Source organism: Blastomyces gilchristii (genome assembly GCF_000003855.2).
Source record: "Blastomyces gilchristii SLH14081 genomic scaffold supercont1.34, whole genome shotgun sequence".
NCBI lineage: Eukaryota > Fungi > Ascomycota > Eurotiomycetes > Onygenales > Ajellomycetaceae > Blastomyces > Blastomyces gilchristii.
Window position 1 is genome coordinate 190349 of NW_003101649.1, and position 15092 is coordinate 205440.

Here is a 15092-nt window from a genome sequence, read left to right on the forward strand (position 1 = left end):
TATTGAAATCAGAAGATTTCTTATCATTAAATTAATATAATGAGTTGAACTACTGAACTGCTGTAAAGCTACAGTTATAGTAATCTCTGATCTGATTCAGTAGAAAGTCTTTGAATTCTTCTCAAGTTATAATAGTATTAATATACTTAAGCTCTCTCTTCTTAATAGTTTAAGTAGATACAGAGATATCTTTAAGAAGATTAACAGTATATATTACTTATATCTCATAAGTATTAAACTGACTCAGATTAAGGCAGAATTTTTATTCAAGAATACAGATAAAGTTATGAAATTCAGACAATACATTTTTCTTATAATTTGAAGAATGTTCAATCTTAATCTTTCTATTCTTATAATAGATATAGAAGTATAGAGGCCGCAGCAGTGATAGAGTAGTTAAAGAAATCATACTAAAATATACAGTAAGTTCAGAAATCTCAGATTTCTGTCAGAGTAAAGATGTACACACTTTAAAAAATGATATAAAGTTTCTTTCAGAGAGTAAGATTAGATTAATCTCAGTATAAGTGTATAAAATTATATCAGTCTGTTAATAGAGTATGACTGATTCAAACTTACAATCGGATTAAGTGATTTAAATTATAATATAATAGAACTGAAGTAGTAACTAATTAGTAGTAATATGTAGATAGTTATCTAAGAATCTGTTTTAGTAAACATAACTATCTTATCTAAATAATGAGCTTGTGAGCTACAGAGTTATTGCAAGAATATCATAAATATAGTACTTAGTATATTAAGAAGATTGTATGAGAAATGCAGTAACTCTTGTATATATTATCAGTAGAAGAAAAATGAATCACTAACTTCTTTAATATGAAATCAGTATCTAGCTATTTGCCCCGGTGGCCGAATGATTAATGTGACCACCTGATAGCACCTTGATGTAAGAAACCAAGGCATGTGAGTTTGAAACCTGCAGAGAATACATTAAATTCAGAGCTCAAGCACCTCAGATTTCTAATAAATATAGAGATATATAAATCACTTCAACAAATCACTCTATGTTTCTGAAATGAGAAGTTATTATCACATGTATTTAACTATCACTTCTTTGTATTTTCTATGTTTTTATTATCTTGATATAATCTCAACATCTGTATTTTCTTCTGTATAATTAACACTTAATCTGTATTTAATATCATGTAAGAACTCATCATAAGCTCTGCTTGTATATAAGTATAATGAAAGAATAATAATAATAATAATAATAATAATAGTATCTAGCTATTTTATATAGATAATAAGTAAATATCTCTCTTCTATTCTATGAGTAAGAATAGCTGAAGTAATACCTCAGTAGTATCTCACTATTATAAAAGAAGTAATTTACTAATCTTATATAGAAGTGAGATTTTTACATTTATCAATCAGATCTTTCTATATTGCATCTGAATAATATTATAGAGTGATTGAAAACCAGTTCAAATAGTCTGTAAAATGAATAAAATTATTTACAGAGAAGTAATGAGCTGTATAAAACTGTAACAGAGTTTTAACACGGCTGAGAGTGTGACACTAATTATTAAAAAAACATGCAAAGTGATCATTTATTAGATCTCAAAATGAGACTATAACTTAGAAAAAATAAGAAAGTGAGTTCATTTAATTTCATTTAATTTCATTCTTAATATAAAGTGACTATTTTTAGTCATTTTAAGATTTTTTTTAGACTATTTTTAATATTTTAAAAAGTAATGATCTTTGATAACACTTAAGAAAGATTTAAAGTCATTTAAAGTAATAAAATAAATTTAAATTGAGAAGTGAAAATCATAATCTCATTTTAAAAATATTATAATAGTAGATAGTAAGTCTTACTAAAATAGTATAAAACTACTCTCTGATCTTAATACTGTGAAATGAGATTAATTAAATTGATAATAAAACTATTAAATATTCTAGTTCTGATTTCAGACATAGTTACATAATCAGTCTAATTATTGATTATATTTAATTATAAATATACAAAATAATGAAAAGTAACTGACTCACTTGTATAACTTAATTACTTATAGACTGACTATGTAACTATGTCTAAGATCAGAACTAGAATATTTAATAGTCTTATTATTAATTTAACTAGTCTTATTACACAGTTTTAAGATTAGATAGCAGTTTTATACTATTTCAGTAAAACTTACTATTCACTCTTATTATATTTTTTAAATAAAACTATGATTTTTACTTCTCAATTTAAATTTTTTTTATTACTTTAAATGACTTCAAATCTTATTCAAGTATTATTAAAAAGTATTACTTTTTAAAAAATTAAAAATAGTCTAAAAAAAACCTTAAAATGTCTAAAAATAGTAACTTTATATCAAGAATGAGACTAAATGAAATCAAATGAAATCACTTTCTTATTTTTTCTAAGTCATAGTCTCATTTTGAGATCTGATATATAGTCACTTTGTATGTTTTTTTAATGATTAGTCCCAGTGGGATTCACACCAAGAAATGTATGAGACCAGACCAAATGGGACCAAATGTGAAATTCATGGTCCCGGCGGCCAGTCTACTTGCTTGTCAATTATGTTATAAAATAAGCTTGCTGTCAGAACTTAGAATCAGTTTTAACTCAGAATATAAGTATCAGCAGTTAATTTCTCAACCAATTTAAATATCTTGTACTTGATAATAAAGTCTAACTTGTTGATTACGTTACTCTATCAATACAATCCTTTGTTAAAAATTGTAAGAAGTTATTGTTCCTATCATATTTATCATACGAAATTCCTTCAGCACAACCTGCGCGCCATTTCAGATCTGCGTTGAGAATGATGCGAGACTGACCGGCCTACATAGATAGAGGAACCAACATGAAACAACAAAGGATCGGGTTTGAAAAACGTGGTGGGAGAGGAAATGGGTGCTCCCACGAGAGCCAGTAGCGTGTAAAATTCAAAAGAGAGCGGGAAAAGGGGGAAAAAATAATACACGGTAATAATTATCAAATATTACAAATTGTAGTCAAATACAGTGTAAGATGATAAGAGTGTTATAGATATTCAAGAAGGTTGGCTATTAGGGAAAGAGGTTGGGAAGAGGAGCAATATCAACGTGATGAGGGTTGCCAACGTGGGCTGAACACGAAAAAAGAATGAAACCCCGTTTCTTCCCTAATAATAATAACATTAATAATAGACAATAGTTGAAAATGTGGTTTGGTGCGAGCCACGGTTCACATATGTGCGAGCATTGCCTGCGACATACTGCATATTAAGCAACAAGAACAGCTGGACGGAGAAATGTATAAATGCACGCATAATAATGGGACGGGGCCAACAAATGATCAGGAGAAAGATAGGCGGATATATCCTCCGTGTCTCCAATGTCTCCAAGTACCAAATACCATGAAGTGTAGCCATAGAAACTAGGGAAAAAAAAAAAAAAAAAAAAAAAAAAAAAGAAGTGTGGTATCATGAATCATAAAAGGTAGGGCGAATTCAGGTGTACAGTGCCAAAGAAGAATGAGTCCTAGTTGGCAAAAAAATAATACAAAGAAGGGAAGGATATTCAAAAATGGGCGAAGATGAAACTGAAGGCGCTGCGGGTAAGAAAGGGATGGTGGGGAAGGGCGGCGGGATAAAGGCCATTCATTATAAGGAAGAATTCCGGTAATGAGCCTGCAGGTCGGATTTGTGCCTTATGTAGGAGCCGAACGACGGTTCAAGTCCTTTGCGCAACCCGGACCATCCCCATGAACGCATCCTCGTCGCCAGCAAAATTTAGTATCCAATATCTGCTCAACTCATTGCCATTGTTGCTATTGCTGTTGCCGCTTGCGCCGCCATTGCCATTAGCGTCGACACGATCCAATTCGGCAGAATCGACTCGTCCACCCCTTGCGACATGCTTAGAGCCCCATCCCAAGATCCTCATGCAGGTTCTTTGCCCCTCATCTCCAGGCAGGATATTCAATAGGGTAGTCTCTACACACCCAACGATGGTGACAGCAGCGCGAATAATAATTCGATCGCCCTCAAAGACCCAGCAATCCCACACACGGCTAAGACGCTCCAGGTCCAAGCCATTTGTCAAGAGGGCTTGGAACATAGGGCCCCAAATCTGTTCGTCGGATAGGTACATATTCTCGTACAGGTGGTTGGACACGCGTGGATACTTCAGGCGCAGCGACGTCGAAGCCAGAGAGTAAGCGCGAGACATGGCGCCGGGATCTGCGGTAAGGAATGCCAGCGGTAAGGGTTTATTGAGGGCATTGGCCAGTGTCTGAAATGTAGCAGCAGGCGTTGGGAGGTTGAGCAGGAGAAGAGCAGCAATGGTCTATATGGGTTGTTAATAATACCTCAATATGAAAAATATTGCCAGATGGGCCTGTCAACTTACATGGATGCCGTACAGATAGCCAACGTCACTTCTGTACATTGAATATGCGTCAAGTACGTGCACAAGATTTTTCGCGTAGCGGTCCATCTTCGCCAAATAAATGAAGGTCCGGGAATGCTGTTGATGCATCCCGGCGAATACCCGCAAACCACTCTTTCATCTTTTTGTTTGTATCACTTGCATTGTCATCCGTTGATTTTTGAATATGATTAGCCCTTTCGAGAGCCTTGACGTAAGTCTCCTCCGTTAGAGCAAGGTCATTTCCCAAGGCACGTTGCCAGACAGCTCCTCGGGAACGGGGCGTAATTCCACGCCACCACAGCTCCCTAGTGCGATGTTCCGATATAACGCGGTCCCAATCAGGGAAGACATAGTCATCCCAGATGCGCTGCAATGTCTTGCGGGTATCATCCTTCTTACACTGGGCAGAAGCAGCTTCCGCAGCTTTCCGTTTGTCTACGATCAACTATAATTCAGCCAAATACTCTCAATGTATGGAGAAAACAGGAAGATCACTTACCCGCTTCACGTGAGAGGGCCATCATACGCTTATACTCCAATAAATGCTTCTTTTCCTCCTTTGGGTCTTTGGGAGGAAGCCAGCTTGGTCGTGTTCGCGATAAAACTTTTTCTTTCTCCTTGCTTATGGGGAGGGGGTCAATCATGATATTTGATTTCTGCAAGGGTGGAAGCTGAATCATGCCATTGGATTCACGTTTCCCCTGCTCCAGACTAGATCTAGTAGATGACTTTCCACTTTGAAGACTTTCTTCGCGCTTCTGTATCGCAGCATCAGCATGGAATTCCAGCGCTTCAGTCAATATTTTTGCTTCCTCAGAAAGCTCAGACATGACCAGATTCCACGAGTTGATACGCGGGGAACGAGGCAGAGCTTGCGTCCGAGAAGGGCCCAGGGAGCTTGCTCTTGACAGTTTCGGTCTCTGCGGCCTGGCTGACGTTGGTGGTGATGTTGTTGTTGTTGTTGTTGTTGTTGTTGGAGGTGATGATAATGGTGGAGCTGACGTCGAATGGCACAGCGGAATCGGTCGAGGACCAGGGCTCCTTCGATCGGGGCTAGGGCCTCTGCTTCCAGGTCGCTGCTGGGGAGGGCGTGGAGAGATAGGTACGTTCCATAGCGTTGCATCTTCAGGAAGTTCCTCGTCTGAATCATGATATTCATCTTCCAACTCCTCTACAGTCTTTCGGGGCCGCTGCTGCGACGGAGAACGTGTGAAGGATCGAGATGTAGTAAGTCGGGGCCTTGGTGGCAGTGGTGCACTGTTGGTTGATGATAACAGAGTTGGATGTGTGCCCGGGGAAGGGGATCTCGACCGTTGTCGTGGTGAAGCGCGGAGGTGCAGTGACAGAGCTGAAGGGCTAGTGGTCACTCTACGTGATGCACTCCTGGATCGCGGGAGAGTAAGAGATTGCATTGCCTCCAAAGTACCCTGAACCTGACTCTGGAGCTTAGGGTAGTCCTTCCTGCTAGCAGAGGCTGTCAAATCTCTCGTTGTGGTCGCCATAGCTATAGTGTGAGGGCCTATGGTAGCGGATACGCGGCGACTTGGCCTTACAGCAAACTTGTCCTGGGCAAAGTGACGTGGGTCAACATACTCCTCCTCCAAACCTATATCCTCGAAATTGGAGACGTCGGCAAGGATGCCATCGGGACCGGAGTGTTGGGAAGAGGAACGGAACGAGGAGGACTTGGAGGATTTGGATCCAGAGAGCTCGGGTGGAGAGTCGGGAGCAGCTGAAATGGTCGTCATTTCAATATCTGATTGAGGGTCACACACACGGGCGATAGAATGATGGAGTTTCGATGTGAACTCGCTCGTTTGATTGAGTTGTGTGCCCTTTCGTTGTTCCTCTGATTTCTTTGTTTTTGGTGTTATTCTCTTCCGTGTACTATCCAAATGCCTGTTTTCTGCCCGTGTCTAACAATCCCAGCACGATATTAAGAACCAACCACCACCACCAAGACAGCGGGAACAAAACAAAACACCAAACAAAAAAAAAAGACAATTTCGATAAATTGTCAAAGCGTTGACAGATGAATTGTTCCAGAGATCGAAGTGATGATAGCTACCAATTATCAGAGGAGCGAGATGGGTGCCAGTCCGCGGGACGGGAACGAGCAAGGGGTGTTGGAGGTGTGCAGCCCATCAAAGAGGCATGGCTAATGTAGGTGTTGTAAACAAAAACTATACGCAGGGGCGGTACAACAGAATCAGGACATATTGACCCCAGAGAAACGAGAGAGATGTCCAAGGTCAAATGCTAAAGGGTTGATTCAAGGACCGAGAGAGACAGACGGACTGGCTGGAGACCAAGTGAGTGAGAGAATTACTGCAGTGTTGAAGGGCCAGGGGAGAGCGCGATGACGGGAGGTTCAGATTCGCCTATTTGGGACTAGCGTCGTACGGGCTGGCGTTTCAGGAAGCAGAAAACTTGACCTCGCTAAGTGCGCCACTTGACCTCGTTACATAATCATGACCCCGACCTCGCACAATACAGTAATAATCAGTTGATAATTGACTTTCAATCTTTCAATTCACTCATTTATTCATCCATTCAGCTCATCAATCAATCAAAAAGCATGTATAACTGATTCATAATCAATTAAATAAAAAGATAAATTCATATAGAATATAAAGAGATGTTTTACAGAATTTTAAAATATATTAAGATAAAAATATTTAATAATTGATTTTAAATTGATTATTAATTAATTATAGTAATAAAAATAAATTCAATCTATATATTTAAGTAATTAACAATTGATTGAAAATTAATTAATAATCAATTCAATATAAATTATATAAATACTTACTTTATTATTAAATTCAAGAATAATTTCAGTATTAAATTGATTTTAAATTGATTTTGAATTGATTTTGAATTGATTATTAATTAATTATAGTAATAAAAATAAATTCAATCTATATATTTAAGTAATTAACAATTGATTGAAAATCAATTAATAATCAATTCAGTGTAAATTATATAAATACTTACTTTATTATTAAATTCAAGAATAATTTCAGTATTAAATTGATTTTAAATTGATTTTGAATTGATTGTAGAATTGATGGTAAATAATTGAGTGGTTTCAAATTACAAGAAAAGATGTATTGAGCGAGGTCAGGTAGTGGCACGGGCCACATTTGCGAGGTCAGCTTACATAACAAGGTCAAGTGGCGCACTTAGCGAGGTCAAGTTTTCTGTATACACCTGGCGTTTCAGCCACACCAGGAACAGGTGGGCTGAGGTAAGCAGCGGTATTGGCTGGTAACTATTGGCTCGGCTCTTCAAGGCCCCAGCCAGGTTTTGGGCAGCAAAGTGGCACTGGTAAATACATCCCAACCAACCAAGGCCTTAATTTCCTACTTCGGCAACTTTCCAGCTCCAGATATTATTATTTTTACCTGCTTTTTAATTTCTGTGACTTACTATGTTTAGTACTCGGCTCAGCACTGTAAGATATAACTTGCTTGTATAATTTCCCCCCACAAAAAAAGTTCGTGCCATTGCTAATTTTGTAGGGAGGACGGAGTATTTTGTGGATGGGTCCATCTATTGGACAACTCGTCCATTCCATACATTTCCCACAAGGCGCCCTAGTTAATAATAGAAGGAAGCCGATGATGCCACCTGGGCAACGTTTGCTTCGTCGGCAAAGCCTGGTGGTGATGGTGGCCCGTGAGCTTCTAAGAGAACAGGCGTTTCGCGGGCCAGGAACGCTAGCAGAGGGGGTCTTCGGGAGCTCATCATGGTTCAAGCCGGATGGGCCACGCCTACAAAATGGCTTCTAGACCCTCGAGCTTGCTTCACATGAATGGAAAAACCTTCCACCTAACACTGTAGCCGACAAGATGCATATCGACAGTCCGAGTATAAGTTATAAAGCAACTAAACATCACGTTAAACTACACTATCTATACGCCCGTTTTCTAGAGCATGTTCATTACGTGCGGCTCATAAATCATGTGGGGCAACGGATGTACTGCGCATTAGCATTCCCGAGTTCCGCTCGCTCTGACCGCCTTCCACAACCTCACCGCTTCCCCATCTGTCATCGGCCGCGACTCCCGACTCACCGCATCAAGCCAACGTAGCGTTGCCTTGAACTTGGTCTGTTTGCGACCAAGCACCGTCCGAAACGCAGTAGCTGCAAGCCAGCGGGTCTGTGATCTTGTCGCGCTGCTCTCAAACCGCGAGCCCGTCCGGGATGCAGTCGACTTGAGCGATTGTGTGAGGTGGAGGGGCGCTTCCATGAGCGCTGAGATTGTCCGGATAAGAAGAGATGAGGACACCATTGCGCTATCTCCCCGTTGTAGACTGCGTAGATGAAGACAGCGTGTATACTCATACAGCTTCATGGCTGATTCGAAGAAGCTCTGGTAAAGATTTGCTAGCACTACCAAAGGTGGGTTATGCTTCGTGTCGAGGAACATGGCGTGGACCTGGATTTTAAATGACTTAAGGGTCTTGCGGTAAAACGAGAGGCCGGGGGACTTGGTGGCCTCGACTGTTAACGCATCTGAGGTGGTAAGGCTGGGATGCTTCGGTGTGCGATCCTTGGTGAGAGCAAGTGTGTATGTGTCAATCACATTTCCACAATATGGGAACTGACGTTGAGAGGGCCCAAGGAGTCGCGGGACCTTGCGTCCATCAATTGTGGTCGTAAAATTCACCAGGATTTTCTCTGGGTTTACGGAAATGCCATAGTCCTCATTTCCCTCAAGCATGACTTGCAGGAATTTGACGGCAAGCTCAGGCTTCGTCGTGACGAGGAGATAGTCGTCTATGAGGCGAAGGAGGAGCGCGTCGTCGCCATCAAGGAATACAAGCTTCTCCCGTTCGTATTCGGCATAAAAAAAGTTACAAAGCAATGTCGAAACGATAGATCCTTGCGGAATACCCGTCCTCTGCCGAAAATACTTCTTGCCGATTTTCACCAGATTGTTCTCAATGTGTTCTTGGAGAAGGCGGATGATATCCCTCTTCTGATGCTTTTTGTAGGTCGGAGTATCGACGAAGACGGTATGTCTTTTGCTCTTACTCTCTATGCCAACAACAGTGTCATGTAGACTCGTGAAATCAGCAAAACCCGCCGCTTTAGATATAAATTTCCTTACCGGTTTGGCCTTCGTCTGACGGAGAACGGGGACACCTGTTAGAGCTTCCCCTGGAGGTCTGATCTCTACATGTTTGGTTACGAGATAATCATCCTCAGCAAGTAGTCTTTTGGTTAATTGAATTAGCCGTTTTTGTGGGATGGTATCAAAGCACGATTGGATATCCAATTTCACAAAGTAAAAAGGTTCGGTCCTTGCCGAATTGGGTGGTACCTTACTCTCCTTGAAAGCCTTCAGCCGAGAGTAGATATGATCTACAGAGAACATTGTGGCACCAAGCATCCCCAAACGCTGCGTTTTCTCGTAGTTGAGTATATTGAACGCTGGCGTCATGATAGAATTGATGCTAGGCCCCAGCTCGCTCAACCCTCCCCACCCGCACTTCCGAACAGGTCTCCGCCTTAGGTTAACGATAGGTCGTGCGCCAGATGACTTTGGAAGCAATCTCAAAAGACTGTAACTCAAATTGCGTCTGCTTAAAATCTGCTCCGCAGTTTCCTTTTGGACCTCCTCGAAGGTGGAGAGCTTGAGTTGAGCAATTGATGGCTCTACAAGCCGCCGCCATGTGTCATGACGAAAGTAGAACAAACGATTACGGTGGACGCCAGATTCTGTGACGTAGAAGTTTGAGCGAATCAGTGGTATGAGAATCGAGTCGAATACGTAGTAAACAAATTCAAGATATATCTCCGTCCTTTTACGGATATCTGAAGGCGAAAGCTTAACGGACGGGAGTTCCTGGATTCCCGTGCGGGATGGGGGCTGCAGCCATTTGACACAAGTGATCTATTACAGGAGTGGCTCCATGATTAGTTCGACATCCTTCTACGCCTTTCCGCAGGTACGAATATGAAGCCCAACAAAGGTTTCGCCACGTATGAAACCGGGAACTTGGGTTTAAAGAATCAACTGGACTTACCTTCAATCCCTGTGAAACTTCATGTAATGATAAACTCTCGAACCTACGCAATTGCACGAAGCTATCCACGTGGCGCATGATAATGTCTCTATTCTTAATTCCATCGTTTCCATATCCGTACAACTCATTGGGTATGAGTTTCAGCAACACACCCCGGCAAAATGCGGATACCGCGGTGGGTGGGGTAGCATAATCTGTCATTTGCAGTTTACAAGGTGGTTTCTTTTGGGTTAATGTAACATCCGATTGTGTGTTGTGGTTTGATTTGCTCCCTGGTATTTGGGCTTTGTTCAATGGCTGCATATGGTAAGATGGCAGGGTGAGAGTCACTTCTTCTTTATGGGTAACTAGCTGTGTTGAGGTACTCGCGTTGTCATAACTCGAAGAAGGTAACCCTGCAAGGCTCAGAGTCGGTGGACCTATGTTCTGGTAATAATCAAATTATTAAATACCCAAAGCAGTTTCTATCAATTGACAAACGAGCAGCAACTGAGGTTTACCTCGACTGGGCAGTAATAGCGCAAAAGCTCAGCATAAGGGCACCGCTGATGACGCTTTTGCAACTTCTGAATTAGGACAAAAAGGTCACCACGTAGTCGTTTTGGAACCTTCTCATCAATTTCGCTAGATATTTTATGGGGCTTTGGGGGACGATTCTTTTTGTTCCTGCAGCGTGATATCTCTTCCTCACGCAGAGTATAGTCCTTGAATGGCTGAGAAGTTTCCTTAGAATTCACGCTGGAAGTAAAAACATTATGCAGACCGAATTGGCGTGGAAAAATGTATTTCAATATGTGCAATGTGTGGTCCCGGTTATCGCTCTTTGGATATCTATTCAAAACATCTAATATTCTTTAGCCTAACCCGCACAGCCATGAGGCACGAGGGCCATTATGATAGAGGACACCTACGGATATGCCTCAGGCCGAATCGGACTCGTCCTTTTGCATTAAATGCAGCGCGCGCATAAAGCATACGGCTTCTCACAAAAGTAATAGTTGCCGGGGTGTGCGGAGCGTTATGAGCTGGTAGAAGGGACCTTGCTGCTACAACTGCTCTGGCCTCTCCCGATGCGCCCTGATGAAGCTTGGTGTGGGATATCGGTTCCAGAGGGTTGAGTTCCGACAGAGATATTCCTGAATGAATTGATCACAAGTTATTATTAGGGAGCAAGCCAAAGAGCAGAATATATTTCTCACCACTCAATTGATAAAAGCTATGCTTTTTCTCATTTACTTCGATAAATACGCTGCAGTCCAGGAGTAAATGAAGCATAATTTCTTCACAGCTCCTCCCTAGGAGGCCTAGGATATCAGTCCAGGGGGAGTTCTTGAGTATCGAAACATTTTTATTTGGATACTGTGGGACGAGGCCACTGATCCCTGACATCGGATCATGTTCGTGGTTTGGGAGACATTGATTAGTTGCCCTCTGGAATCCATGGCAGAGTAAATGCGGTGGTCTATAAAAAGAGCCGCGATATCTATTAAACAGACTAAGGATAGCGAAATCCACGATCTGACGTTATCACGTCGCTCTATCAGCTTCTCTCGATCACGAATTCTCTTGGCAGGACGCTTGAAAACGGCTCCATCCAAGGAGAATGGATGTGACTTTTCCAGAGAAGAAAAGTAGCCACTTACATCTGATTGGGAGGTAGTGGCGCCAATGTCAGTGCATTCCAGCGAGGAACGGGCTTGCGATTGAGTAAAAGCGGTAAATTCTTTCTGCCTGGAAATATTAACAGCGCTGTCTGGCTCTTTCAGAATGCCCACCAGGGTTGAGTCCAGGGTCCGAGCAAGGTTCTGGATTTCTTCATTGGTTCTCTCAACCCGTACGCCCACTTTGGAGGGAGAGAGGGAATAGGAGGGGGGTTGGCTAGAGCCTTCCCGTTTCTCCTGGCCGAGAGACGCGACTTTTTTCCTTCGCGACTTGGACGACAATGGCAGCTGTTCGTAGAGAAAGGTCCTGAGTGTTACCACTCGAGGGTAGTAAAGAGAAAGCACTGGATGGTATATTGATCCATCCTGAGGCTTGTCGCCCCGAGCGTGTTTTGGCAATCCGGGTACAGGGAGGTCGTTGGAGGGCCGTTTTCTTTTTCTTGCCATTATTTTAGTATCACGAAGGCAGACATTGCCAAATTTTGACTGTTCAATGTTCCATTGAGAGCTTTTGCTGCGTGCTCCGCTGCTCCAAGGGCAAGATTTGATGTGGTGGTTATCCAAGCTTATCACTGAAGAACGCGTTCCGCACAACCCTTTCTGGTGTGTCGCGTCCTGCCCTGGAACCCGATTAATTAGTTAACTAACTATTTACCCTAGGTAGGTTAACTAGCCAACCAGGCGCATCCCTTGGAGCAACAACAGACAAGACAAGACAGACAGACAGAACGGTTGGTTTGTTATTATTAGAGTGGAACGAGGTAGTTACTCGGTTAAATGGAGACTAAATTATGTTCACGCATAACTTACATCGTGTCGGAATGGGTGTCACGGATGAATATGTTGAAGACATATGAATCTTATGTGTATCAAGATCTGCTTGTTATATTATCCATGCCCTATCTAATATATCTATTTCATACAAAAGATAGAGCTATTTATAGTAAAATATATGTGCGAGCCAAGAGAGCTAGCATAAGCGAGTATTAGACGAGCGTTGTAGTAAGCTGATGATGATGAGAAATATTGTAGTAATATGGCGTTCAGTAGTGTATAACCTCTTTTTTCCTGACACATCGACAAGTTAACACCTGATTCATGATATCATGAATCATAGTGGGGCGGCTCTCGATGCTTCAGGTTCCTGTCCCGCATCCCTAGAACATACCAAACCCAGTCCCTGGTTACACCGGTGGAAGCAAAGCTATCGAGGGGTCGATCGACTTAATGTTGCCAGCGGACCTTGGATCACCGCCAGCGCTTCAAAAGAAGCTGACAGTGGCTCGTTTCTTGCAGCAGGTAAACTTCTCGCGCGCGCGCTAAACCCTTCACTGAGGCGAGTTTCGGAAATATTCATCCTACAGTCAGTCCATTGCATGCATACGGAGCAGCATTTGGGGGGTGCTCCCAGCAAAGAAAGCATAAAATCTTTCCCTGGCGTAACGTGGCGGGGTTAACTAATAAGTGACTCGCCCTACAAAATCTACAATGACTGTAAGGTCTGTAACATAATCAACCACCTAACACTCATTTCCACCTAACGCTCGCCTTTGTAAATCAATTACAATCAACTTCAAATATTTATATCTCAATGAATATGTATTTAAAGCTATTCTAAAAAACAGAACAATAATTTGTAGATATGTATGATATTATATTAAATTTCTATGAGAAAATAACATATAATTATTAATTTATTAAGTTTTTTAAAATACTATTTTAAAATAAAATACACAGTCTATATTTATAAATATACTTATAAATATAAATTATTTTCATATAAAAATTAAATATCTTATAGAATATATATATTTTTAATAAAATATAAAATTAGAAGAAAATATATACTTAAGCAGCTGAATCTACTGTCTCTAAACCTGCTGTCTCTAAATCAGCTGTCTCAAAACCTGCTCAAAATTCTGAGAAAACTGAGAAGAATACTGCTCATACTTCTATTGATAGCAGAGTGAAGAAAAAAATATAAAAAGAGAAAAATCTTCAAATCTTCAGAAGTAGAAGACTTATTCTCAAAGTCTTAAATCAGAACATCTTACTGAGAAACAAGCTAAACTCAAATCTCATTTTCAGAATCAGAAATGAAATTAATCAGCAGTTCTTTTCTCAGTTAATAACTGATATTGAAGTTCAAAAATCAGTTATAGCTTCAATTGAGTTATTCTTCTTTGAAAACTTCATTATTCTGACTATAATGTCTGAATTCAGTATAGAATTTCTTATTCAGAATAAGAATCTCTGAAAATCAGTAGTAAAATCTTTATTAAATATAATAATTCTATCTAAGAGAGATAAAAAGTGAGATAAATTCATTCTTTATAATATTTCAGTTGAAATTGTTGACTGTGAAGAAGAAATACTACTTCTCAAAAATGAATTAGAAGAATATAACTCTATTCAACTGAGAAAAGAGTCTGTATGACTAAATTCAATTGAGTTTAGATAAAGTAGAAGAAATGCCTCTGTTCTAGTATATATAAAGACACTTAAATAGTTAAAGATCTCTGAAGTAAGAGTAGTAGATTTGAAAATGAGAGTTTATGAATACAAAGACTTAAGAATGAATCTCAAAGCTCAAACACAGTGTTTAAACTATCAAAGATATGAATACTTTATAATCTCTTATTTTAGAGACTTAAAATGTGCATTCTGTGTCAGAGATTATAAAACTAGTGAGCATAAATATGAAATATGCTTAAAAAGAGATGAAATATATTAACATACTCTGCTTAAATGCTCTAATTATAAAGAAAAACATGTATTTAGCTCAAAAGAATGTATATTTACTTCAAGAACTTAAAAGAACTGAAGAAAAGATGAAGCTCAATATAAATCTAGAACTGAAGAGAATAGTTAAGTCAGTAAACTCATAACTGTAAGCTTAAAAAGAAGAAACACTTAACTATCTAAATCTTTAAACTTCAATTCTTCAGCTAAATGTAAACAGAATTTAAACTCTTAAACTTCTGTTAAGATTAGAGAATT

At 40.1% G+C, this 15092-nt stretch overlaps 2 protein-coding genes across 2 annotated transcripts; both read right to left on the reverse strand.

The window, feature by feature from the left end:
- Positions 1–4420: 4420 nt before the first annotated feature.
- Positions 4421–6140, reverse strand: BDBG_09068 (TBC domain-containing protein; the record flags this gene model as incomplete). The annotated part of the gene is made up of 2 exons (XM_031723856.1): positions 4421–4827; positions 4892–6140. 2 exons carry the CDS (start codon positions 6138–6140, stop codon positions 4421–4423), a joined length of 1656 nt encoding a protein of 551 aa, XP_031581200.1.
- Positions 6141–7657: 1517 nt separating this feature from the next.
- BDBG_17939 (uncharacterized protein) lies at positions 7658–13499 on the reverse strand. Its single transcript, XM_031725553.1, has 6 exons — positions 12075–13499; positions 11631–11949; positions 11343–11567; positions 10932–11275; positions 10432–10857; positions 7658–10298 (listed from the first exon to the last, which is right to left on the reverse strand). The coding sequence occupies exons 1-6, from the start codon at positions 12537–12539 to the stop codon at positions 8385–8387; spliced, it is 3693 nt and encodes a 1230-aa protein (XP_031581201.1). The 5' UTR covers positions 12540–13499; the 3' UTR covers positions 7658–8384.
- Positions 13500–15092: the final 1593 nt, after the last annotated feature.

What these genes read in the sequence shown, in the direction of transcription:
- BDBG_17939 (XM_031725553.1), bottom strand. Translation starts at nt 12,539, where the DNA reads ATGGCAAGAAAAAGAAAACGGCCCTCCAACGACCTCCCTGTACCCGGA. An exon ending in GCTATTACTGCCCAGTCGAG is followed by an intron (nt 10,858 to 10,931) that starts GTAAACCTCAGT and finishes GATTATTACCAG; the next exon opens with AACATAGGTCCACCGACTCT. An exon ending in AAGTTTCACAGGGATTGAAG is followed by an intron (nt 10,299 to 10,431) that starts GTAAGTCCAGTT and finishes CTCCTGTAATAG; the next exon opens with ATCACTTGTGTCAAATGGCT.